General features: G+C 43.2%; 1 protein-coding gene across 11 annotated transcripts in view; it reads left to right on the forward strand.

Annotated features, from left to right (window-relative positions):
- CA5B (carbonic anhydrase 5B) overlaps positions 1–27,630 on the forward strand; it is a 131,348-nt gene that overhangs the window by 77,418 nt on the left and 26,300 nt on the right. For 8 of the 11 annotated variants that reach the window (XM_064573791.1, XM_064573793.1, XM_064573792.1 and 5 more), the window contains one exon: positions 12,874–13,060. In XM_064573791.1, coding sequence (XP_064429861.1) covers positions 12,874–13,060 — 187 coding nt within the window. Of the gene's footprint in view, positions 1–3,221; positions 3,350–5,206; positions 5,260–12,873; positions 13,061–27,630 lie in introns of those variants that run through there. The other 3 variants (XM_064573797.1, XM_064573798.1, XM_064573799.1) reach the window with 3 other exon arrangements.

Raw genomic sequence — 27,630 nt, forward strand, 5'->3', positions numbered from 1 at the left:
CTTATCACCGATATTTACGGAGCAGCCCCTAGCAGTGTGCCAGTACTGTGTTAGGTGCTGGGAATACAAAGTTGAACAAACTGGTCAAAGTCCCTGCTCTTAGGGAATTTACATTGTAGTGAACAACCAACCAACAGACAATCCAATATACAAGCCAGAAAATACATAATTACAAGTGGTGAGACACCATAAGGAAAATGAAGCAGACAAAGTAACAGAGAGAGGTGGGGCTGCTACTTAAAGTGTGTTTTGTGGAACATCAGCTTTGCATCTCCTGAGAGATTGCTTGAAATGCAGAATCTCAGGTCACACTCCAGAATCACTGAGTCAGAGTATGCATTGTAACATGATCTCCAGGTGCTCCCTATGTTCAGTGAAGATGGAGAGGCTCTGGATACAACTTCACATACGGTTGTCAGGAAAGACAGCTCTAAGGAGACAACATTTTAGCTGAGAACTGAATGATGAAGAAAAACCCAGTCATGTAAATGTAGGCAACGAGTGGTCCAAACAATGGGAACTCCAGCAAAGGAAATGTCCCGAGACAGGAATGAACAGGGGAGATGAGTGTGGGTGGGACAGATTAAGAGAAGATAACTTGACCTTTACTGTTGGATATTTATCAAAAGCCCTATAATGAGAATTGTTGATTTGCAGTGACTCCACAAAAGTTCTACATGCAGAGACCCCTATTTCTGCAAATGAGAGCTACCAAGATAGGTTTTTGCATGCAGCCACTCATCCATCTTGCACCCATGATAGACATTGTTAATCAGTCACAGAACTTTTTCCTTCTGAGCCTAGACAAAGACACAAAGCTCAGCACAGTTATTCAGGCAGGCACCACAAATAGCTCAAAGTTGACATGTACGTTGAAACCCATTTGCCATCCTAGGGAAAGAGTATGAAAATGCTACCCTGGAGGGCCTGTGTACTTGGATGAACAGAAAAGTTTTGATGGTTCATAGAATTGATTTAATACACTGTGCTTTGTGATTGTGCCAACAGCTTACATTGAGGGGACCTGTGTTTAACTCCTCATGACACTTATTTCCCACTTCTCTCACCACATCATCTATATGAGGAAATAGGATTTTTCTCAGGACTGAAATTCAAGAAAAACTGTTTCTAAAAAAAAAAAAAAACTAAAAGATTGATTTTTATCTTAAGAACACTAGAAAACCTTAAAACGATTGCTATGCCCTCTTTTCTAATGCTGTTCAAAAGCTTAGGGGCAATCTTTGTCCCAGCTTAAACAATCGTTCTGGATCTGGTGGCCTGCATACTTAAATGCTGATCTTATCATTGGTTGCTTTATTCTCCTTACATTAAGTTCCCCTTTCCCTGGCTCCTTCAGCTATTTGTTTTATCCAGTAATGTCAGTATTTTCATAAGCTGCCTCAAACTGTTTGTGGAAGAAGGTGAGGTAGAACTCACTATAAAAATCAGCTCACTAATTTATACAGGCTGTATTTGTACCAACTTCTGTGAGTTCATTTTTCAGGCAAAAATGACTGATAGTTGGAACATTTTATAAATGAGGCAGGGTTCTCAGGGTCAGGATGAGCTTAATAACCAGTGTTCTGTTAAACTTGTTCTTTTCTCTGTGTTCTTTGTAGCGCAACATTTTGAATATTCCCACTATCTTCAAGCCAGGAATGGAATGGAGGGTGGGAAGAAAAGAGAAAGTAGCTATATATGCTCTCACAAAATCTGTATTGTTGGCATATGAAGAAATAAATGTAGCAAATCTTTTTTTTTTTTTAAAGATTTTATTTATTTATTTGAGAGAGAGAATGAGAAAGAGAGAGCACGAGAGGGGGGAGGGTCAGAGGGAGAAACAGACTCCCTGCTGAGCCGGGAGCCCGATGCGGGACTCGATCCCGGGACTCCAGGATCATGACCCAAGCCGAAGGCAGTCACTTAACCAACTGAGCCACCCAGGCGCCCTAAATGTAGCAAATCTGACTGCTGGGAGCAAAGAAATGTTATCTTTCTACACATGTGAAAAGGCTAAGTATTCAATGAAGATTTATTGAGAATTTATAGTGTAAAGAAGTGTACCAAGTCCTATAAAAGTGAATTCCTATGTTTGCTACCCAAAAATATTCCTACTAATCAAATCAAGAAGACCTGTGCTTACCAAATCCTTTTCTACCTATCAGCCCTTTGCCACACCTTCTCTAACTTTCTCATCATTTCTTGTCACATCCAAACCCAAGTTGGGACAACTTCAGACTACAAGCTCCTTGGGGCTTATCTTCTTTGTTAGGGGAGCAGGTACTCAAAAAATAGGATTTGAATAAATGAATCAGAGATGTCTGCACAGGGTAGAAAAGCTGGTTATAACCTTCACATTTCTTTTATGGACCCAGAGTTGTAAGTGGAGAGAGGAAGGCTAGCAGAGTGATCTCAGGGCACACACAGGGCTTGCAACCAGAGTTGCAGTCTCATTGTGGTCGCGTCTCCACAGGCCCTAGACAGCGGGAGCTCACTGGGTGCCTAAGCAATGGAGGAGATATCAGGAAATACAGCAGTTCTGTTTACTCCACTCATCTGTCTAGCACTTAAGGTTGGCTAAGGGACTAGAAGGAACATTGGTCCATAGTTCTGGTTTAGAGGATGTGAAAACTGGCTGGAAGAAGCAGTTACAAATTCGAGTTCAGATGTAAAAGCTGACTCCAAGAAACTCGGGTAAAGTGAACATGAAAATAATAGGAAGGAACATGGTTGTGTGACTCGTCCAATATTTGCATTTCCCTACTGAGCGACCTGCTCTCAGTACATTCAGTCTTATGTTTGGAAGTGGGAGAAACCTGAGGAAAGTCATTCTCTAGACGAGGCTCTTAAGCCTGCAGTCTGATTTCACCCGACAAAATGTCGCCAGCGCTCAGTTCCCAGACCCGGGAGGGTTTCTCTAGAGACAAGGGGGGCCGCCCACGCGACCTCGAATCCCTGAGGCCAAGTCCCGCCTGGTAGGAGGGAGCGCTAGGGGCTTGGCCCTGCAGGAGGAGCCAGACCACCCCGGAGCGCAGGGGCGTAACCAAGGTAAAGGGCGGGGCCCAGGCGGAGCTCATGGGCGTGGCCCGGGTGAGGGGGCGTGGCTGTGACGGGAGGGGAGAGGCCAGGCCGCGGGCCACAGACGGCTTGGCCTGGAGGGGCGTAGCCGGGGCCGCACGTAAGGACGTGAAGGGGCGTGGTCCCGACCATTTTGGGAGAGGCTTGGAGGGGGCGTGGCCTGAGCTGTGGGGCGTGAAGACGGGGCGTGGCTATGATGTCCCAGCGCACTTGCCGCGGGTCCCCAGGCTAGAGCTAGCCGCCGAACTTCGTGCTGTGGAGAAACGCTAAGGTAAGGGCCGGTGGCCGACTGGAGTGAGGACCACAGCGGGGGCAGGCCGACTCAGGGAGGGCCGGGACCGTGCTCACACACCCGCACCCCGCCACGCCAGATCTCAGAGCCCGGACAGCTGTTAGTCCTGCGAGTATTGCCGGGGTCCCGGCACGGCATCGCCCTTTCCCCACTGTAGCCCTCTTCTACAATGGGAGTCACCAACCAGATGGCAGCACCTCCTTTAGAGTTATTGCACTTGCCGGGAAACAGCTGTCTGAGGGCCCTAGGAGGGAGTGTGGCCAGGGGTGGTTGGACGTGAATTAACTCAAGAAAGTCCAGTCTGCTGTGAAATACCTGTAGACAGGGGTAAAGGCTACAAAATCTGAAATAGCAGTTCCGGAAACCGAGGCGCAGCAAGCTGGGACTAACTAGGGTCTGGATTGTATTCCCCCCATCCCCCACCCCCTAAATTACCAGGGTCTGTGGACGGAGTCACAGCCACCTCCAAGGCAGGGGATCAGCATCACAGCTGTGTCACGTGGACAAATCTGAGCCTTCTCCTTCCGCAATTACTTCTGGCCTTTTTGTTTTGTGCCCCACCCCAGAACTGAAAGAGAACCGCTGAAGTACAAACATTTTTGATAGTTACGAGTCTTTGGGGCATTCACTGTTAAATGCTACTACCTTAAGCCTGGTGGCAACTCCTTAATATTAATGTAAGTGCCGTCTTCTCCCCTGTATTTTCCCTGGGAAAGTTTGAGAAATACAAGAAGTTGGGGCGCCTGGGTGGCTCAGTCGTTACCGGCTCAGGTCATGATCCCGGAGTCCTGGGATCGAGCCCCACATCGGGCTCCCTGCTCGGCGGGAAGCCTGCTTCTCCCTCTCCCACTCCCCCTGCTTGTGTTCCTGCTCTCGCTATCTCTCTCTCTGTCAAATAAATAAAATCTTTTAAAAAGAGAGAGTTATACAAGAAGTTAATGTGTACATCTTAATTCGGTTAGAACTTGTTCTCCCCCAGCCACTGAAAACTATGTTGCTTTCTGCTTCTCCTTCTTCGTCCTTTACTGCTAATCTGGCCATCTCCTCTCTTTTATTAAAAAACCTTGCTGGAGGGGCGCCTGGGTGGCTCAGTCGTTAAGTGTCTGCCTTTGGCTCAGGTCATGATCCCAGGGTCCTGGGATCGAGCCTTTCATCGGGCTCCCTGCTCGGCGGGAGGCCTGCTTCTCCCTCTCCCACTCCCCCCTGCTTGTGTTCCCTCTCGCGCTGTGTCTCTCTCTGTCAAATAAATAAATAAAATCTTTAAAAAACAAAACAAAACAAAAAACCTTGCTGGAATAAGGAGAGGAGCAGGCAGATTTCTCTCATGAGGGAAGCTGCTCCAGACCCTACCTCTTATCTGCCGCTGCACATCCCTCAGGGTGGTCACCGTTCACGGGTATGTTGGAAATGGAAAACCTTTCAGCTACCTGGGGCGTTTCTCAGATAATTTTTATGTCAGAACCAGGACTGAAATTCACGGAAAGGCCAAGATCAGCAAGGGCACCATTCTCTGGGCCTGTACACACCTTTCCTGTTCTCCCTGGAGCCAGTCAAAGGGTAGTGATCACTCACAGTTGGGACTCAGGAAAGATTGAGTGAATTGTGAGTGAATGCGTGAACTTTGGGAAATCTTACGGGAGGAGGACAATGCATCTCTTTGGCAGTGCTGGGGCACTTAGTTGCAGCACACAAAACAGTTACCAGAAATGTATTTTGAAACCTCTGGCAACCCCAGATTGGGATCATGATCTTGGGGAAGAAGTAGGTGAGAGGAAGAAGCTCAGCTTTTTCTATGCTGTCGGGACAAGACAGCATAACCTCTGATTTCCATTTCAGGGCTTTTGCAAGAGACTGGCTTCCTTTGAACTCAGGAGGTGAGAAAACGAAAGGTCAGTCTGATGAGAATCAAGGGATTTTTTTCAATGTAATTGTAACCTTTAGTTAGAGTACTTTTTTTTTTTTCCTGTCTGTTTTGCATATGTATAAACGGCTTAATCAGGCAGAGTTCAAACTACAGTTGACCCCTGAACAGCACAGGGAGTAGGGACACCGACCCCCTGCCCAAATGAAACTCTACCTATAACTTGATTCCCCAAAAACATAACTTCTAATAGCCCACTGTTGATCAAAAACCTTACCAATAACATAGTCAATTAACACCTATTTTATATGTTATATGTATTATATACTATATTCTTACAATAAATTAAGCGAGAGAAAAGAAAACATGATTAGGAAAATCATAGGGAAGAGAAAGTACATTTACAATACTGTACTGTATTAATTGGGGGAAAAAACCCACATACATATGGAGCTATGTTGTTCAAAGGTCAGCTCTATCTGTCATTTAATGAATACATAATTTATGAATGATTCTTTAAAGGCTTTTAGAATTTTTTCTTTTTTCACACATTTCTTAGTCTGCAAAACAGCAGATAAAAGACATGGTAGTAAAAGCCAGGGACATACATAAATCATTAGTGATAGCAAAAGCATATGGTACAAAAAACTTAGCACTCATGGGGCCCATCCAGGCTACGGTCCCATCTTAAAGACAAACTTAAGTAAAGACAGATTTTCTGTGAAATCTGGTAATGTATGCTATTAGTTCATTGTTATGTATAATGTTTGATAAACATTATTTGTGGTTTTATAAGCTTAGATTTTATGAGATCTGTAGGTAAATTTAAATAACCACCTATCAATAAATTATAATTTTAATGTCACAGAGTAGATTGGCTTTAGGCTTTAACATAAATAACCTCATGTATTGCTACAGGTATTATAGCCTAGCACTAGCTAAATTGAGTTTCTTTTTATTTGGATTTTCCTGGAACCTTCCTCACTGCTGACCTTCCATGCTCTGTTCCTTCCTTGATTGTCTTCGACTGCTCCTTCTGTCTCTTGGCCTCCTTACTCCATTTTGTCAGGCTCCCTCTATACACCTGTTACTCCTGGGGGGGAGGGTGGGGATTTTCCTTCTCTCTCTAGCCACATGACCTCTCCTGATCACAGATCAGAACTCTTTTCTAGATTTTTCCTCTCGCTGTCCCCTTGGACCTCAAATCCATAGGATTAGCAGGAAGACTGTCTGTCCTCTTTCCCTTCCCACCTGCTCCTTTTGCCAGTTTGTTTCTCTCTTCAGGCATTCATCCTCATTCTACCACCAGCATCATCCAGCCATAAAATCATGGGGCCTTCTTCAACAACTGCTTCCCTTCTCTCTCCTCCAGTTGAGTGCCAAATCCTACGTTTTTTACCAAAATGGCAATCTCCTGAATACAAAGAACTTTGGTCCATCGCTACTGTCACTCTCTGGTTCAGTGCTTCATATTGTCTCACTTGGATTACTGGAATTTCATTTCAAACTCACGTGCCCAAATCTGAGCTACTGATGTCCCACCCGAAACCTGTTCCGCACACTGTGGTCCTCATCTCAGTTCATGGCAACTCCCATCCTTCCAGTTGATTAGGCCAAGAATCTTCTAGCCATCCTTGACTCCTTCCTTTCACATCTTACCTTTCTTTCACATCTTATGGGCAGTCTCTCCAAGATATAGCCAACGCCCAACCCCTTCTCACCACTTCCACCATGACATCTTTTGTTCCAAGCCCCTGGATTATCCTGAATGATCTCCCTGCTGCTTTCCTGCTTCCCATCCCAGTTGATTTCCAGTAGGACAACCTGAGTGATCTTTTAAGAATATAAATCAGATGGTGTCCCTCCTGTGCTGCCAAAACTCCATTGTGCCCCCATTTCACTTAGAGCAGTGGTTTCCAATCAGAGGTGATTCCCCTTTTCCAAGGCACATCTGCGGTGTCTGGAGACATTTTTGGTTGTCACAGTTGGAGGGAGGTGCCACGGGCATCTAATGGGTAGAGGCCAGGGATGCTGCTAAACATCCTACAGCGTATAGGACAGCCCCCAAACTGAGTTATCTGGTCAAATGCCAATAATGTCAAGGTTGAGGAACCCTGAGTTGGAGAAAAAACCTTTACAAAGTAGCCTAGAAATCTACATGATCTGGCAGCCATGACCTCTCCACCTTCTCCCTTACTACCCTCCTCCTAGTACACTCTATTCCTGCCATGCTGGTCTCCTTACTATCCCCTTGTATGTGCCAGACACGCTCCCACCTCAGGGTCTTTGCACAGGCAATTCCCTCTTCCTGGGCAATAACCTTCCTCCTGCTAGTCCTATTACTAATTCCTTCATTTCCTTCAATCTTTTATTCAAATCTCACCTTCTCAGTAAGGCCTCCTTTGAGCAACTTATTTTAAATGCAACACTCCTTTCCCAGTGGCACTCCAAATTTACTTCTCCTGCTCTGCTTTTCACTGAGTATATTTTAATTTAATTGTCTGTACAACTGACTTACATATTACACTGCTGTTTATTGTCTGTCTCCCGCTACTAGAATGTAAGTTCCACAAGGGTAGGGACTTTGTTTTATCCCCCCAATGATCCTAGAACAGTGTCTGGCATTTAATAGATGTTTGGTTGCTATTCTAATGAATGAAAGGATAAAAGAGTGATGGATTTAATGAAGGATGGTTGAAGGAATCTCCTTGTCACTGACCTTCCCGGCTCCATTCTGCCCACTGCATTCCATCCTGTGCTGTGCACATGGAGTCGTCGGAAACCGTCCTCTATGTACGGAATAATACCTGAGGGCCTTCCAGTCTCTTGGAAATCAGTATTCTTCAAGTTAGTCTCAAATCCCCATCTGGTTCCATTGCATCCCCCGGGCATCTGTGTGGCCAGCACCTTAAGAAATATTCATAACAGACTTGGGATGATGGGAAGCCCAGATACATTTAGCTTTGTTACAAAACAGGACTTTTTTGTCTAAACACACAAAAAGTTATCTTCAGAGTCTATGTCCACCGCAGTGAGGTCAGCAGTATTCTTAGGAGCCAGACAGAGGGTCAGATTTCCACACCACGACATGCAACCCCACCATGGGGTGAGTTTTGTGAAGGCGGAGGAAGGAGAGGGTGAGGTGGTGTCAGGCCTTCTGGAGCTTTGGTGTACCCCTAGCCCTAGAGAGTCAGTCTGGAAGTGGGCAGGAGACAGTTCCTCTGGGCCAGGTGTCATCAGCCCCAGCCTCAGCACTGTGCAGAAGCAGCATAACTGCGGAGTACAGGGCCGCTGCCCAAGGCATGACCACAGCCGTGGCTCTCTGTGGAGCTAGGCCAAGGATCAGTCCCCCAGACTTCTCTGGCACCCCGCTAACATGCCTCAGATCCCCATAGAGCCCCTTATGCGGGACCAAGTGCATGCCGACTCGTCTGTATAACTCCCTTGGCAGTTAGGCATGCCCTTGACTGTATCTTACTACATCTTTCCCTTTGAAGGACTAACCAGCATGTCCTGTCTTTTGAGTGTATGTTGTACTTGTCATTGTCTTCCTGGGAATTACTAGGTCTCTTTTTCTATCTAATTGTAAGCAAGAAAGAAGTCCTTTTCCACATCTTTGCCAACCTCCCTCTGACGCTGGGATTATTGAATAAACCCAAGGTTCTGCCCATTTCAACCCTAATTGTCCTCTCCAGCCTTGACTCCTAAACACCCCCGCCTCCCCAAATGTCCTCATAATCCCTAACATTAATGCCTGTCCATCTCTACCTTTCTCCCTCCTGTTAAAATTGTCTCTCTCCTAATGACACATGGTTCAGATGCTGCCCCGTCCTGAAACTTAGAGCCTCTGCCCTCTGTGTTCTCATTGAATTAAGTCAGAGCTGTCATCACATCTGGCTTTGATTAGAAGTATTTGTTTAATTATGCTAAGTGCAGTAAGCCAGACTCAGGGAAAATATTGTATGAGTCCACTTACATGAAGTATTCAGAATAGGCAAATACGTAGAGACAGAAAGTAGAACCGAGGTTGCTGGGGGGCAGCAGGGGTGCGGAGGAATGAGGAGTTTTTGTTGAATAGGTATAGAGTTTGTGTTGGGGATGATGAAAAAGTTTGGGGTACAGACACTGGTGATGGTTACACAGCATCATGAATGTATTTCATGCCACCAAATTGTACGCTTGAAAAAGGTTAAAATGATAAATATGTGTATTTTACCATACTATAAAAAGGTAACTAAAAAACCCAGAAAGATTACTTGTTTAATAGTTTCTTAATAGATTGCAAGCTTGTGGGGATGGGGAGAAAACATGATTTTTTCATCTTCACCCAGCCCAATGCTTTGCATGGGATAATCACTCATTATTGCTTCAATTCAGGGATGGAAGTCAATGGAAAGAAGCACAGAATTCAGGCAAGGTTTCCCCATACCTCTTAGGAATTTTTAAAAATTCATTTTATTGTCAAATTGATTTTATCAGAGAGAACCCTGTGTAGTTGGAATTGTTTGATGGTATTATCTCAGAAAGAAAATGAAAAACATGAAATTAAAAATCATCCCAAACTGCTTTCTATTTTCTTAGTGTTTGCATTTATAGCATGGGGAGCATTTTAGCAAGCTCAGTTTGAATAATAATAGCTTCCGGGACGCCTGGGTGGCTCAGATGGTTAAGCGTCTTTCGGCTCAGGTCATGATCCCAGGGTTCTGGGATCAAGCCCTGCATTGGGCTCCCTGCTCAGCGGGGAGCCTGCTTCTCCCTCTCCCACTCCCCCTGCTTGTGTTCCTGCTCTCGCTTTACCTCTCTCTGTCAAATAAATAAATAAAATCTTAAAAAAAAAAAAAGATGAAGGGTGTACATTAAGCCTCACTCTTAAATATTTCAGTTCAAAAAATCCTTTTACTCTGCTGATCTGCAATTATAAATTATACAGTTTCATGCTGCACATAGTCTTACAAGTTAGAAAGAAGCATAAAGTTCTCAACGTGAACTCTCATCCAAGATTAGGGTGGAGAGATCAAGAGAGAAGTGAAATGTTTACATGAAGAAATAGGTGAGCGCTGAGAAAGTATCAGGTTACTGGGCTTTTTGCTATTTTTTAATTTTGGAAAATTGATAGGTTTCATATTCTGTCCATGAACTACCACCAGAGGCTATTTCCTACAGATGATTTTTATGGAGAAGAAATTATAAATTAATCTGGAGATATTTTCCTATGGAAAATAATCATGGACAAGTTTCTAAGATGTCTGTCATTTGCTTCAAAGTCTCACAGAGAGGGGAAGTAGGAGGGAGGATATAAATAAAACATGCTTGGCCACCAACAGATAATTATTGAAATAAAGTGTTGGGTACATAGGTGGTTTTATTCTAGTATTTCCACTGCTTGTTCAAATTTGAAGTTTGCCAAAATAAAAAATTAAAGGAAAAAAGGAAATAGATTCTGAAATGAGGTAGCCAGTGGTCTATTATTCCTTAAGCCTGCTCAGTTAATTCAGTTAATGAAGGTATTTGAAAATGAGGGACTTTGATTTGGCTCAAGGCACTATCAAGATAATATCTTGAAAGTTTATTACCAATCTGTATTTGAAATCCTGAGTCAGACTTTTTTTTTCAAGATTTCTTATTTATTTGAGAGCCAGCGAGGGAGGGAGCATGAGCAGGGGGAGGGGCAGAGGGAGAAGCAGACTCCCCACTGAGCAGGGAGTATGAAGCGGGGCTCCATCCCAGGACTCTGAGATCATGACCTGAGCCAAAGGCCGACGCTTAACCCACTGAGCAACCCAGACGCCCCGCTGAGTCAGACTTTTGTATATCTTAAATAAGGTACATATTGACATACCCCCCAAAATGTGTGTGTTTGTGTGTGTGTATGCACACACATAAAACTAAACAAAAGTGATTTTAACTTGGTTTGAGAATTTCTGACATCTCTTGGCAATGCAGACATACTTTAGGTGTCACTGGTCTAAAGACCCCAGGTAAGGAGTTAGGCCAGCAGGTGAGGAGCCTCGATGGGATTCGGAACTTTCGACCAGTCCCCTTTAATGTGGTGACCGTGCATCTTTGCTCCCTGCGTTCAGTGTATTCACTGTCAAAGTGATGCATACAACAGAGTGCATGGCACCAGGCTGAGAGGCTGGCTGTTTGCCACAGTTCACTTTGCAATACTTGTCCAGACACATGGCTTGTTGCTGGTTATAAAGGGTTCTGCCTGGAGCCCTCATTTGTTCCTTTCAAGGCAGTAATAGGAAGTAACTCTGCTTCCTGCTTTTACTGGACACAGCTCAGGTGTAATTTTTTTTGTTCTCTCCTTTCCCTTAGGTGTAGCCTTCTCCTCTCTAGCTCTGATCTAGTGGGGTCAAGGGCAGCAGTACAGGGGAGAAGAGCTCTTTCACAGCCAATTAAAAGCAGTAAAGTACATGAAGAGAGGGAAGGGTGAAATGAGAACATTTGCCTCTTTGCTTAGCATTGGTAGGGATCATAATTTCTTTTTGTGACTTTGGGCCCCTCTCCTCCGCGCCGCCACTGCCAGACTTTTGAGTGCCCTCTGATAGGCCAAAGGCAGAATCTGAGGAGTCGTGGATGGTTTTCCTTGCCATATGATGTGCATTTCCAGAGGCTCCAAGGGGGAGGAATTAATTGCACACCTGGAAGGTAGAGTTCATGCCTTGTTCCGCTTTGCATCCCAGCAGCCGACGTGGTTCCTGGAACAAAGGAAATGACAATAAATGTTGAAATGCAAACGTTTACTGGCAGAATTCCCATCCCTGTGAGACTAGCTAAGATTTGTCTCTGGATACGGTCCTCCTTCAGATCTTATCGGTAGGGATACGAGGCCCTCCTCTTAAATGGCAAGCATTTAAAAGTGTTTCAGAAGTATAGATAACCACACAACGGGCTGATGGCGGCATCTAGGAAAAGCCCTTCCTACCGTGCAAGAACCTGCTGGCAATCACTTCACAGTGTGCGGTTCTTGGAATCGGGATCAACATCCCCCTCACCACGGAAGTGTGCCCAGGTCACCGAGCTGCCCTCACGGGCCAGGCACTGCGTCCCTGAGAGATGCAGCTGTGCCAGAGACAGACAGGGTCCTTACCGCCGCGGGGCTCGTGGCTGGGGAGGTGGCGTCATAAAGTCCATTCTCGATGAGGTGTGCAACTGCAGGCAGCACCGTGAGGGAGCCGAAGAGGGCGCCGAAGAGGGCGCCAGGCTCACCCGGTGAGCGAGCGGTGAGCGCGTGGTCAGGGGAGGCTTCTAGGAGGTGGTGCAGGAGAGGAACGCCTGAGGGGAGGGGAGGAGTTCACCAGGCACGGGTGGAGGAGGAGCATCTGCACAAGCCCTGAGGCGGGAGGGAGCTTCGGGAGCGGGAAGAACCCAAGTCCACGGGGCTAGTGGCAGGCAGCAGTGGGAAGTGGACGGCGCAGCAGAAGAGTCTGTCCTCCTGGGGTAACCAGTGAGTTTCCGGAAGAGGAGCGGATTAACCACCGACTCAACCCCCCCTCCCCTCCCCCCCCCACCCCCACCCCTGCCATGTGTACTCATAGTCTGAGTGGTGGTGTCCTGCTTAGAGGTTTCCACTTGATGGTCAGTCTCCGTTGTTTATAGCTTTGCCTCCTCTGTCCTCCTGCCTCTGGGTTATTAGGTTCCTGCAAGTTATTTGGGACCCGGTCAAGATTTCAAGCTAAACATGGTGGCGACGAGTAGCCTGAGGGTCATTCTTCAAGCCTCTCCATGCAAGTCACTGTGGAGAAGATTGCAGACCCCCAGGTTCGTGCCAGCGAGGCCCTGCAGCCTCTACACCTGCACGTACAGAAGCCGGAACCGAGCCTGTGAGTACGCTGCTGCCTTAAAGAGAGCGAGAGGTGGGGGTGCCTGGGGGGCGCAGTCGCTTAAGCGGCCGACTCTTGGTTTCGGCTCAGGTTGTGGTCTCAGGCTTACGGTCTCAGGGTCATGAGATCGAGCCCCGCATCGAGCTCCACACTAGCTTGAAGTCTGTTTGAGATTCTCTCTCCCTCTCCCTCTGCCCTCTGCCCCCCACCTCCCCCGCTGGCCCATGCTCTCTCTCTCTAAAATAAATAAATGAAACTTTTGAAAAAAAGAGAGAGTGAGAGGCTTGGTGTTGCATGACAATGACGTGTGTCCTGTGTTTATCCATAGGTGTCACTGGCATTCCAGAGTGGGATTCTGTGCCTTGAGAATGTGAGAATAACTGCTTGTTTCTTTGTCTTCTAAAATAAATGTGGAAAATTCTTTTCCCCCAGGTTTATTGACATAGAATTGCCACCTAACATTGTGTAGGTCGAAGGTGTGCCATGTGCTGATTTGATACACGTATATATTGCAAAATGATTTCCATAATAGGTTTGGAAAGTTCTTTCCTTGACTAATTTTAACATGTTAAGATGATGTCATGTCGGTGGCGCCTGGGTGGCTCAGTCGTTAAGCGTCTGCCTTCGGCTCGGGTCATGATCCCAGGGTCCTGGGATCGAGCCCCGCATCGGGCTCCCTGCTCAGAGGGAAGCCTGCTTCTCCCTCTCCCACTCCCCCTGCTTGTGTTCCCTCTCTCGCTGTGTCTCTCTCTGTCAAATAAATAAAAACACAATCTTAATAAATAAATAAATAAATAAATAAATAAATAAATAAATAAATAAATAAATAAATAAATAAATAAAATGATGTCACGCAGAAATAGGATCAGAGAGGTGTCCCAGTTTCAAATACTCTGGAACCTGTTCTGTATCGTTCTTGTTAGCAACAGTCTTCTTACTGACATTGATCCACAGACCGCGAATTATTTCTGTGAGTCTTAACGTTCTGGAAGTTGCATGTTAATGTTTGTCAGCAGGTCAGTAGCTTCACGCTCTGGAATATTCTTTCTCAAGTCACAAATGGCAGCGTTCATTCTAGTTGACCAGCTTACCAGTGTGTGCTCTGCCGTAGACGCAGCATATCAAGCGAGGCAGCAGATGGCCTTTCCTGAACGCTCTCGTATCTCATTCCCCTCCTGAAATACCAGTTCCCTGCCCCGTCCCTATGGTGCAGGGATTGTGCACCGAGGTACTATTGACACGAGGGATGGGTCATTCTGTGTTGTTGTGGGTGCAGTGTGCACTGTAGGGTGATTAGCAGCATCCCTGCCAAATACCCATTAGATGACAGTTGTATCCCCACCCAGTTGTAACAACCAAAAATATCAGCAGACATTACCAAATGAGCTCTGGGGGCACAAAACTGCTCCTGCTTAAGAATCAGTAGGACGGGGACGCCTGGGTGGCTCAGTCGGTTAAGCGTCTGCCTTTGGCTCAGGTCTTGATCCCAGAGTCCTGGGATTGAGTCCCGCATGGGGCTCCCTGCTCAGCGGGGAGTCTGCTTCTCCCTCTCCCTCTGCCTGCCACTCTCCCTGCTTGTGCTCTCTCTCCTTCTCTCTCTCTCTGACAAATAAATAAATAAATATATATCTTAAAAAAAAAAAGAATCAGTGGGACGATAGGAGAGAATAATGTATTTATTTGTGGAGAGATGAGTTTGAATTTGTGGAGAGGTAAAATGGCTAAGTATATTGTTAAAGAGGAATTTTTCATATTTTCTGTGATTTTAAAGGAATTGACAAGAGTTTTCACATGTTGCCTTCCTTCTGGGTCTAAGTTTCTCCACTTTTTCTCTTTGGGTTTACTCTCTTTTGATTTCATATGCACGTAATAAAAAAAGAAGAAGGTAAGAAAGGAATGCTTTTAAATTAGTAAAACTAATCTAGCTAAATCCAAGGATTTGGAACTGCTCCATAAATACATTTCTATTATATATTTACTTTGTTTCCTCCAACAATGACAGTGTTCTCATTCAAGTGAACTGGTTGGAGTCATAACAAATTTCTGGTTGCTGGGTGTGGCTTCCTAACGACAGACCTACATCCTACCAGGACTGGCTTATTCTCAGCACTGGCATTTTGTGGTCTGAGGCTTAAAATGGAAAAAATTAGTCATGTTCATGTAGTTTCTAAAGTTTTACTTTTTTTAACAGAGAGTTGAAAGTTAAAGGTCTAAAATCCAACATACGAATGTCTTTAGGATAGTTTGCTTCTTCTAGGGCAGACTAAAACAAAAAGTGGTGGCTTGGGGAGATGTGGGCTTTCCGTGATTAATTTGTCACATCAGATGTTCTTGTTTTTAAGTTACTAAGAAAAAAAGGTAACAGACATGATCTGATTTGGTTTTTGGCATATTGCACCACCCCTCCCTTTTCACAGGGGAGAATATTATAGTCTCTGCTGCCCTGAGCCACTGAGCATGTTGTCTTCCTAAATCCCAGACCCTCCGCTGAGCAGTTGTAAAAACAATACACATTGTATCTGGCAACTTAAAACTCCAGCAGAAGGCCCATTGTCTACTTGTGTGACAGAGTGACCCAAGATCATTGAGGGTTAGAAAAGATAACATGGAAAGTCCTTAGCTGGTGCCTGCCACACAGTGAGGACTGTGTTGGCACGTTACTTCTAGTACTAGGATTATCATCATCACCATCTTTATCATCATCATTATAGGCTCAGTGCCTCCCTCAGATGTTTGAACATTGTTAAGATTGGGTTAAGCAGAATGAGGAGTAAAGGAAGTAGAGGATATGGCAGATTCAGAAAGCAGCCTATCTGTGCTTTGTGCTTCACCTTCACTCCGCTCCCCGCCCTTCCCAGGGAATCATTGGCTGTCCACTCACATTGCTGTTTGCTCTTATCTCAAGGAGCAGACAGTGTTGACAATCCTAACTTGCTTTGTAATATGACAAAATAAAGATAAAAGGCTGCACCTGTTACCCAAGATGAAAATAAAGTCAAATTCACTTAGTATATCTTCTACTGAAATTTATTTTGTCACATAAAAAATCTAGGGTTAGAGCATATCAGGAAACAAAGCCGAACAGTCAACAACAAGAAAATCTGATTTAAAAATCTAATAAAAAAATGGATCAGAGCCCTTACTTAACAGGCACCTCACCAAAGAAGATCTATAGATGGCAAATAAGGGTATAAAAAGGTGCCCTACTATGTGTTCTGTGATCAGGGAAATACAAATTAAAACAACAAGATATTACCACACATATTACAGTGGCCAAATTCCAGAACACTGACCACACCAAGTGGTTATGGGGGTGTAGAGCAACAGGAACTCTTACTCATTGCTGGTGAAAATGTAAAACGGTACAGCCACTTTGGAAGATAACTTGGCAGGTTCTTTTAGAACAAAATATATCCTTGCCATACAATCCAGCAGTCATATTCCTTGGTATTTACCCAGCACTGTTGAAAACTTATGTCTGCACAAAAACCTGCACATGGATACTTACAGCAGCTTTCTTCGTAATTGCCAAAACTTGGAAGCAGCCAAGATGTCCTTCAGTAGATGAATGGATATCTTAACTACGGCATAGCCAGACAATGGAATTTTCTTCCTCACTGAAAAGAAATGAGGGCGCCTGGGTGGCTCAGTTGGTTAAGCAACTGCCTTCAGCTCAGGTCATGATCCTGGAGTCCCGGGATCGAGTCCCACATCGGGCTCCCGGCCCAGCAGGGAGTCTGCTTCTCCCTCTGACCCTCCTCCCTCTCATGCTCTCTGTCTCTCATTCTCTCTCTCGCAAATAAATAAATCTTAAAAAAAAAAAAAGAAAGAAAAGAAATGAGCTATGAAGCCATGAAAAGAAATGTAGGAACCTTAAATGCGTATTACTAAGTGAAAGAAGCCAATCTGAAAAGGCTGTATACTCCGTGATCCCAACTATATGACGTTCTGGAAAAAGCAAAACTATGGAGACAGTAAAAAGATCAATAGTTGCCATGTGTTAGAGTATAGGGAGGGATGAATAGGTGGAGCAGATGATTTTTAGGGTAGTAAAAATACTCTGTATATTATGATGGATACAGGTCAGTATACATTTGTCCAAACCTATGGAATATATAACACCAAGAATGTCAACTATGGACTTTGGGTGTTATCCTGTGTCAGTGTAGGTTCATGAATTGTAACAAATGTCCTACTCTGGTTGGGGATGTTGATAATGGGGGATGCTGCATGTGTGGGGACAGGGGTAAATGGGAAATCAATGTACCTTAAATAAATTAATGGATAAATAAAGTCTTAAAAAATTAAACATGAGGGGTGCCTGGGTGGCTCAGTCGGTTAGGCATTACCTTCATCCCGGGTCACGATCTCAGGGTCCTGGGACTGGGCTCCACATCGGGGTCCCTGCTTAGTGGGGAGTATTCTTCTTCCTCTCCCTGTGCCGCTCTCCTCTGCTCATGCACATGCTCTCTTTCTCTAATAAATAAATAAAATCTTTTAAAAAAATTAAACATGAGATCTTAGAGCATAACAATATAAATTTAATAATGTTAATTCTTAATTAAATTTAAAGAATATCATCTAGAATTGATATGGTACATATTTGCTATTTATTATTATTTCATTGATTCTTATTATTCATGATCTCTACTTTTAGATGGAAGAAAAATATTTTTTTAGGACAGTGTGGAATAGAATGGCACTGTATAAAATCTAGCCACTAGTCCCATGTGTTTATTTTCATGTAAATATAAATTTATTAAAATGGTATGGCTGCATGTTGCTAGCACTTACCATACTGAAAATTTCCGTCATCAGAGAAGTTCTGTTTGACAGGACTGGTCTGTATTATAACTGAACTGTGTTAGAAAGTTGTTCCATTATTTCTCCAATTAATTTTGAAGGACAAAAATCCTCGAGAACGTTAGTATTAAAAAGTTTGCTGTGCAGTGCCAGACAGAGTCTCTCATTAACATTCAAATAACCCTCAGAAACAATAGGCTGCTTAAGAGCCCCCTAGAATTGTACTAATAGCTTCAGGGGTGTCGGCAGCAACAGGGAGCTAACAATAAGCCCAGGAACTGTGGGCTTTAGTGCCCTGTGCTGATAGCCGCATGTGTCTGCTGCAGCTACCTGGGCTCAGCATCAAAGTGCATCGAACAGCCCTCAAGCTCCGAGAAGACAATTTGTGATTCTGAGATCATCCGTAACAATGTCATCTGGGAGGGGGCTGTCCCTATGTATCATGTCCCCGTGCTGAGCCCCGGGCCTGCTAGGGTGGTCTTCAGTTCCATGAGGAAATCTGCACATCTCGAGAAAGAGGACGGTAACGGGGCAAGGCGCGGGAGAAAAAGCCAACGAGGGTGTAGAACAACAGTGTCCAGTGGATAAATAACGTGAGCCACCAATATGAGCCACTTGGGCAATTCTGTGTTTTCCAATAACCGCATTTAAAAAAGAACAAATAGCATGTCAATTACATCTCAAAACTGGGGGAAATTCATTCTAATATAGCAAATACGTAGGTAAAATACAGTAAATAGGTAAAATTATTTTTACCAATATATTTGTTGGGAAGGAAGAATATTTAACCTAGCATATCCAAAATATTCTCACTTAAACATGAGATGAATATAAGAATTATAAATAAAATATTTTACATTCTTGGTTTTGTACTAAGTCTTTAGGCCCCTAGGTGTTTTACATTTATAGCAGATCTCAATTTAAATAGTCACACAGGGTGAGTGGTTACCTTTTTAGGCAGTGCAGGTACAGAGAATAGATGCCAAGGAGTAACAGCAGATGAAGGGATGCTTAATGTAGTGTGGGGCTGTCAGGGAAGGGGCTGGAAGTGATCTTGAGAGCCTGTAGGATTTTAAGAAATGAGAGAAATGGGTAGATGTGATCATGGGAACTATTGGGGAGGAAGCATTTCCTCTACCCTTCCAGGTCCTTCTGGCCGGACTAAGAATCAAATTGACATGAGACAGATTAATAGGAGAAAATCAAATTTAATAGTGTATGTAAGGGGAATCCATATGGAAATGGAAATTCCAAGGATAGTGAGGCAACATGAGGCTTATATGAGCTATAGAGAAGGGTGGGGGTCCACTGATACAAAGGGAAGGAAGACCAAAATCAGGAAGGTGAGAGGAGATGTTTGGAAAACAGAGGTTACCTTATTGAGCCACCCAGGCGCCCCTCTTTTTTAATTTTTTGAGGAACCTGCATACTCTCTTCCACAGTGGCTGCACCAGTCTGCACTCGCACCAGCACTGCACAGGGTTCCCCTTTCTCCACATCCTCGCCAACACCTGTTGTTTCTTGTGTTGTTGATTTTAGCCATTCTGACCGGTGTGAGGTGATATATCACCGTGGTGTTGATGTGCATTTCCCTGATGATGAGTGATGTTGAGCATCTTTTCATGTGTCTGTTGACCATCTGGATGTCTTCTTTGGAGAAATGTCTGTTCATATCTTCTGCCTATTTTTTAATTGGATTTTTGGGGGTTTAGGTGTTCAGTTGCACAAGTTCTTTATATATTTTGGGTACTAACCCTTTATCATATATGTCATTTGCAAATATCTTCTCCCATTCCGTAGGTAGGTTGCCTTTTAGTTTTGTGATCATTTCCTTTGCCGTTCGGAAGCTTTTATTTTTTACTTTTTTTAAAAGATTTTAATTTTTTAATTTATTTGACACAGAGAGAGATAGCAAGAGAGGGAACACAAGCAGGGGGAGTGGGAGAGGGAGAAGCAGGCTTCCCGCTGAGCAGGGAGCCCATTGCGGGGCTTGATCCCAGGACTCTGGGATCATGACCTGAGCAGAAGGCAGATGCTTAACGACTCAGCCACCCAGGCGCCCCTCAGAAGCTTTTTATTTTGATGTAGTCCCAATAGTTTATTTTTGCTTTTATTTCCCTTGCCTCAGGAGACACATCTAGAAAAATAGTGCTTCAGCTGGGATGTCAGAGAAATTAGTCTGTGCTCTCTAATAGGATTTTTATGATTTCAGGTCTCACATTTAGATCCTTAATCCATTTTGAGTTGATTTTTGTGTATGGTGTAAGAAAATGGTCCAGTTTCATTCTTTTGCATGTAGCTGTCCAGTTTTCCCAACACCATTTGTTGAAGAGACTCTTTTCTCCATTGCATATTCTTTCTAGCTTTGTCGAAGATTAATTGACCATATAATCGTGGGTTTATTTCTGGGTTTTCTATTCTGTTCCATTGACCTATGTGTCTATTTTTGTGCCAGTACCATACTGTTTTGATTATTACAGCTTTGTATTATATCTTGAAATCTGGGATTGTGATGCCTCCAGCTTCGTTCTTCTTTTTTGAGATTACTTTGGCTATTTCGGGTCTTTTGGGGTTCCATGCTAATTTTAGGATTATTTGTTTTAGTTCTGTGAAAAATATTGGTATTTTGATAGGGATTACATTAAATGTGAAAATTGCTTTGGGTAGTATAGACATTTTAAGAATATTTGTTCTTCCTGCTAGAACTTTTCATAAGGAATTTCTAGATTGAACTTTTAACAGCCTCAAGGCCAGGAACCAAGCCAAAACTTGCACCAGACACCTGCCAGACTTTGTCTGCAATACCTATAGATTTGGGTCAGTTCTCCTCTTCTTGAGCTTCTCCATATATCCTGAAGTTCCCATACCTGCTAGGAAGTAACCTAATTTATCACCTGGTATGGCTACTGGGAATTCTGTAAGCAAGGTAATAGGCTGATATTTCCAGAGGGTTTTATTGGTTCCATAAAGTCATTCTTAGTTTCTTAAAGCTGTCTGGTCATATCTGAATCTATCCAGGTCTCAAATATGACATTCTAGTCAAAGCCTTGGTAATATAGCCAATGCCTCCAACTGTGTCCTATTACAAGGAGAACAGATTCTTATTGAACTTATGAGAATAAATATACTGCCATTAAAAATATGAGAATTCTCACTGAGTTTCTGAATTCTGGAGGGTTCAGAGAGGGAGACAAGATAAATGTTTCAATACTGCTTATAATGGTATAATTTATCAAATTATTATAGGTCAGTTAGCTTAAGAGAAAAGATTTCCTTAATCTTGAAAAACAAACCATTTTAAAAAGTTGGAAATGTTTTAAAAGTCACAAAAATTATAATCCTCATCCTCAGTTCATTTAGTCCCATGTTTTTGTTTTCCTTGAATCTAGTATTTCCACTAGTTGTAGCAAATCTTACCTAGTTCAGTTTTACGATCTTAAGGTTATCGGAAACTTGTCCTCAAGAGTTTTTTTCTGAGTTTCACTGAAGATGAAATACATTGCAATGGCATCAGTGTAAGACAGTGACTGTAAATGACAATAGTTAAAAATGGCCATGGTTATGGGGCGCCTGGGTGGCTCAGTCAGTTAAGCGTCTGCCTTCGGCTCAGGTCGTGATCCCCAGGGTCCTGGGATTGAATCCTGCATCGGGCTCTCTGCTCAGTGGGGAGCCTGCTTCTCCCTTTCCCTCTGCCTGCCGCTCTGCCTACTTGTGCTCTTTCTGTCAAATAAATAAATAAAATCTTAAAAAAAAAAAAAAGGCCATGGTTAAAGATTTGATTAGAGTTCATTATGATGCAGGTGGCAAGGAAATGTGATTATTTCTTTGACACACAACACTTCAAGATAATAACATACCAGAACATCAGATTTCTAGGGGTTATATGCAGTTTTTAGAACACTTATTTTAATTACACATCTACACAAATATAATCTAATAGGGTTTAATATCACTTATTTGACAAGGCTTCTCATTTAATTTAATATACCAAATAAGTCTAATAGGTTTAATTTCTCACAAAATCTTTGAAATGTTCCAGGAGCTCTCTGGAACATCTCAGTTAGATTGTAGTCAAAAGATTTCATTTTAGAATTTGATTTTGGGAAGTATGTCAAAAACTACCAAAAGGTTTGAACATTTTATTAAATAGGATCTCTGATCATTAAGAAATAGTATTTAATTATCCATGTAATCAACTCAGCAATAAGATATCAAAGGCAAATACAGAAGGTTCCATAGCTGTAATCAAATTTAGCTTTTTTTTTTTTTAATTTATTTATTTGAGAGAGAGCACATGAGAGGGGGGAGGGTCAGAGGGAGAAGCAGACTCCCTGCCGAGCAGGGAGCCCGATGCGGGACTCGATCCAGGGACTCCAGGATCATGACCTGAGCCGAAGGCAGTCACCCAACCAACTGAGCCACCCAGGCGCCCTAGCTTTTTAAAAATATTAAGATTCAGAGGTTTTTTTTTAAAAGTAAATCAAAGACCTGATAAACATAGGAAATTATTTTGGCAAACCACAGAATCCTTCTTTTCTAGGCACTAACTTTTTTTTTAAAGATTTTATTTATTTATTTGACAGAGAGAGACACAGCGAGAGAGGGAACACAAGCAGGGGGAGTGGGAGAGGGAGAAGCAGGCTTCCCACTGAGCAGGGAGCCCGTTGTGGGGCTGGATCCCAGGACCCTGGGATCATGACCTGAGGCGAAGGCAGACGCTTAACGATTGAGCCACCCAGGTGTCCCTAGGCAGTTAACTTTAAAGATAAAAACATTTACAATGTCTTATTAAGAGCAGATCAATAGTTTAAGGAAACTTTGGGTTTTTTAACAAAGGGAAAACAATTTTAACTTGGCATTAGTGTATTTTTGACATTAAAACCCATTTACTTACTTAAATTTATTCTAATCTTAGCTAGTACTGACCACACACAAAATTCCCTTCTGAAGATTCCCTTTTCATAAACCTGCAACTTTCTTGTTTACATTCAGAGTTTGCCCTAAGTTTTCCTTCTTTAAATAATCAGTCTCACTTTAGGAAAAAATTACTTTCTTTTCCCTCAACAGAAATGTATTCTGATTCCTCGTATTTTTTCCCCAAAACACAGATCTTACTTTTCTTGCATACAGAGTTGTTTTTCTTATTATTTCTAGTAGCCTTAACTGCATTTATTAGAATTCTTAACTCTTAGGAGCCTTAGCTTTTGGTGAAAACTAAGTGCTAAGCAACTATAAATTTTTGTTATACAGTATTCTTTAGTAAATTTATGAATACATTCCATAATTTCTAGGCAGTCGCTTAACCAACTGAGCCACCCAGGCACCCCTACAAGTGAATTTTAGCAATACCATCCAGAGATAGAGAAAATATCCAAAATTTATAACATATATAGACACTCATACACAGACAAGATGCAAACAGTCGGGGTGCCTGGGTGGCTCAGTTGTTAAGCGTCTGCCTTCGGCTCAGGTCTGATCCCAGGGTCCTGGGATCAAGCCCCGCATCGGGCTCCCTGCTCAGTGGGAGGCCTGCTTCTCCCTCTCCCACTCCCCCTGCTTGTTTTCCCTCTCTCGCTGTGTCTCTCTCTGTCAAGAAAATAAATAAAATCTTAAAAAATAAAAATAAAAATAAAAAAAGATGCAAACAGTCTTCTAGCTTTTGTCTTACTAAGATCTGTGGAAAGGACATTAAAGGCCCAATTTCCAAATACCTTTCCCCACCTTTTTTGTTTTGGGGAAAAACTTTCTCTAACGTTCCCCCTAATTGTTTTTATTTCAAAGAATGGCTTTTAGGTCCTAAAGAAGATGGTAGTAGGAAATTTACATCACAAAGGAAGAGAAAGTATCCACATTTTCTTCAAAATGGAGATTTGGTGCATATCTGTCTATTATGAGAGGTGTTGGAGTTGGGGCACAAAAGCCATTCTAGAAATTTGTATTTTTAAAAACCTTTTTCCCTTTTGTTTCTTCAGTCTAAGGCAATTATGGGCTGTATTTACATTTTAAAGACATAAGATTTATAATTTCAGGGGACAGAAGGAATGCAAAAAAAAATTTATTTTTTTCCCAGAGTTTCAGGGCAATTGTGATTTAAAATTTACCCTTCTGGGGCACCTGGGTGGCTCAGTCAGTTAAGCATCTGCGTTCGGCTCAGGTCATGATCCCAGGGTCCTGGGATCAAACCCTGTGTCAGGCTCCCTGCTCAGTGGGGAGTCTGCTTCTCCCTCTCCCTCTGACTGCTGCTCCCCCTGCTTGTGCTCTCTCTCTATCTCTGTTAAACAAATAAATAAAATCTTTAAAAAAGAATTTACTTTTCTTTTAAAGTACAGGACAGTTGTTTTAATATCGTGATCTTTCATAATATCCACAAACATTTTGAGAGGAATAAGTGAGGTTTGAGAATTGGTAAAGATGGGTGGGCTTTGACTGGTTTCTGGAGTTGCATTTCTGGGTTTGTAGAGATTTGTAAGACAAAGAATTGTTTTTAATTCCTCAAAGAACTAGATTATAGTCTGAATATCAAAGGACTGACCTGTCTTTTTAACTAAATTTGCTTCTTTATATTAGGGAGGTTTTTAACTAAAATGGGAATCAAAAGATTTTTATCTTTGTAAAGTCTGTATAAAACATTTTAACATTATAACCTTTAACAAAGCATTTTAACCCTTCTTTCTGGGTTCATAATTCAGCGTGGGCTTCTATTAATCCCTGAATAATGGCCTTTTGCAGATCATTTGTAAGAGGGCCTAAGAGAAATTTTTAGTCCTGTTTCCCCTGAAGAGGGTTTGTGAATAGTCATTTTTTTTAATCTCTAAATTTAGTAGGACCTTTTCAAAGTGGAGGTAAAAGGGCTTTATAATTTAAAATATCTTGCTGCCATCTAGGAGACATGAATTCTTTTATAGTAGGGGGTCTAGGATACACCTGCAAAGGAGGTTGCATTGGAATGCCTGAAGCTGGCAGGCCTGGTTATCAATCCTTGGAAGGTAGGAGCACTGCAAGCCTTATTGCCAGTCTCAAGTGCTTTTGTTAAATTCATTTCCTGGCTTTCAGCATTTACCCAAAGACCTGTATACTTTGAACCTAGAGATTAGGCCCGAGTGCTACCTATAAATCTTAACATGGAAAGGAAATTCTTAAATCTAATTTCTGTGATTTTATCTTGTCAAGGGAGTCCCTAAGACTAGCTGTTATACTAATAAGACAAGTGAGAGCTCTGTATAAAGAAAATTTTTCTTTTAAATATAGCCAATTTAGAGGTTCCATTGTCTGGCCATTGATGAGTAGGATCTATTAATAGCAACTCAAACCAATAAGCCTTAATGGCGTAACCGAAGATGTATGCAAGATGCATCCAAGGAGGGCATAGGTGACCTGTCCCTGTGATCCAGAAGTTTACTCCCAAAATTAGTCTAAGAAAGCAAAGACCTGGGGCGCCTGAGTGGCTCAGTTGGTTAGGTGTCTGACTCCTGATTTTGGCTCAGGTCATGATCTCAGGGTCATGGGATTGAGCCCCGCGTGGGGCTCTGCACTCAGTATAGAATCTGCTTGTCCCTCTCCCTCTGCTCCTTCCCTCACTCTCTCTCTAAAATAAATAAAGTCTTAAAAAAAGAAGGAAAGCAAAGACCTTTGTTGCACAGGCAGAAAATATGGTGTGGTGAGAACAGGGTCTCCAGTCTCCCACAAAATTGTAAGATGTCTTCAGTCACATACCCACTAATCTATGACACTGGATAGATGGTACTGGAATGGGACTTTCCAGCACTAACAGGCAACAAGGATTGGGATGACAGAGGTTCCTATGGGCTGGAACCTCTCATGTCCAACACCCTGGAGAGCTGATAGAGCTGGACAGAGAGAGAGAGTGTCTGAGTTCGATCCCCAGTCTGTTTAACTGGCCGCCAAGGTGCACACTGGCAAGTGCACCCTCTGGATGGTGGAGACCAAAGAGAACGTTCTCATTGGTCACAAAGCCAAGCTCTTAGGACATAGAACAAAAGAAAGGAAAAATATTCTCATGCTAACAGTCTTGGCTAAGCCTTGGGTCTCTTAAGAGACACACTAATACCTAAGAAGGATGTGCCACAGGGTTGGGGACTGGGTTGTTTTACAGTATACTTTGTTACACGGTTTTCTTGAGGTTGGCAGGTGACCTAGTGTCAATCTAACCCATTCTGTGACCAACTTATCCTGTCATGGGAGTCTTCTTGAGGTGGTAAGTGCTTTAATAGCTTTTAAGTGCTCAGCCTGTGCCCACCAGTTTTGTGGCTTTGGCTTCCAAAATGTCCCTTAGCAACAGCCTTTACCTCAAGAAAACAAAGACCATCTCTGGGAGGAAATGGATCGGTAACCAGAGTATTCTATCAAATTTAACCAGAGTCACTAGGCCGAAAGACAAATATTTTCCACAAATATTTTCTCCTGCTAATCTAAATTTAGAGAGAAAAAGGACTGTCACCGTTCTCACTCCATCGGACTCTGCAAATAGAGATTCTGGGAGGCTGACATGGTAAGAAATCTCACCTTCTGCCAGCTGAACGTCAGATGTCCCAAGCTCTCAGCTGTGGCAGCGTTGGGGCACGTGATGTCCAGTGAGTTAAAGTATCCTGCAGACTACGCCAACTGTTGGGGAGGAGGAAGTTCTTCTACCCTTCAAGGGCCTAGCCAGACTAAGAATCAAATTGACATGAGACAGATTAACAAGAGAACATCAAATTTAATAGCATATGTAAGGGGAATCCACACAGACATGGAAATTCCAAAGACAAGGAGGCAACCTGAGGCTTATTTGAACTAAAGAGAGGGGTAGAGGCCTGAGGACACAAAGGGGAGAAAGACCATTAGCAAGAAGGTGAAAGGAAGTGTTTGGAAAACAGAGGTTGTCTTTTTATGCAGATGAGTTCCCTAGGTAAAGAGGAATCTCTGTTAATAGCTCCCTTCCTGGTAAAGCAGGCTGTTGAAGGCGAGGTAAAGAACTTTTCCTGAATCTCCTGGGTTTGGATTGCTTTTAACTCAAAATAATGTTCATGCCAAAGTAGGCCATCTTGGGGTGGCCTGCCCTTGGCTCCTACGGAACAAAGGAAGTTTTCTGACCTAAACCTGCTTGCCTGGTTGAAGAGACTGTGGGTGTGAGGTAAGGGTAGAGAGCCTTGGTATCAACTTGTTTGGTTTTCTCTGTCAGTAAAATAAGCATTGAGTGCCTTCTTTTTGCCTGGCACCAGGTTCAGCCTAGAGGTTGTAGAAGAAGTTTAGGACACCGGCCCTAAGACTGAGGCCTTGACACAGGCCCCGTGAGCAGATAAAGCAAATGCACACTGAAGGAGCAATGGTTGGGTGTGAAAAGGGCAAGAGTGAACATGATGTGAGTTCAAAAGAAAGGTCAGAGCAGTGGGAGAAAATGTCAAAACCAAAGTTTGGGAAGATGGAGTAGAGGGGAATGAGAGAACAGGAAAAGAAACCAAGGAGTATGGTAGGAAGTCCAGGGTGTAGGGGCCTGAACTGGGCTGCTGGTCATGGGCAAGGCAAGGAAGAGATAAACCTGAAAGATCCTTAAAGAAAAAGTAATGCGGTGGTCAGTAGGATAAGAGGAATAAAGATAAAACGGGACAGGAACCTTCCCAGGGATGCTCTTTATCTTATACATTCAGTGCACAAGCAGTGATTGAAAGCCAGCTCACTTGTAGATTGCAGAGCAGTGGGGGAGGCAGATAATTATGTGTATATGTATAGGGGAGAACACATAATTTTCCCTCTACCCTTCTGAGTTC

The sequence above is a fragment of the Mirounga angustirostris genome, unplaced genomic scaffold (assembly GCF_029215605.1).
Source record: "Mirounga angustirostris isolate CCGP_5_RB_7025 unplaced genomic scaffold, mMirAng1.0.hap1 SCAF_11, whole genome shotgun sequence".
Classification (NCBI taxonomy): Eukaryota; Metazoa; Chordata; class Mammalia; order Carnivora; family Phocidae; genus Mirounga; species Mirounga angustirostris.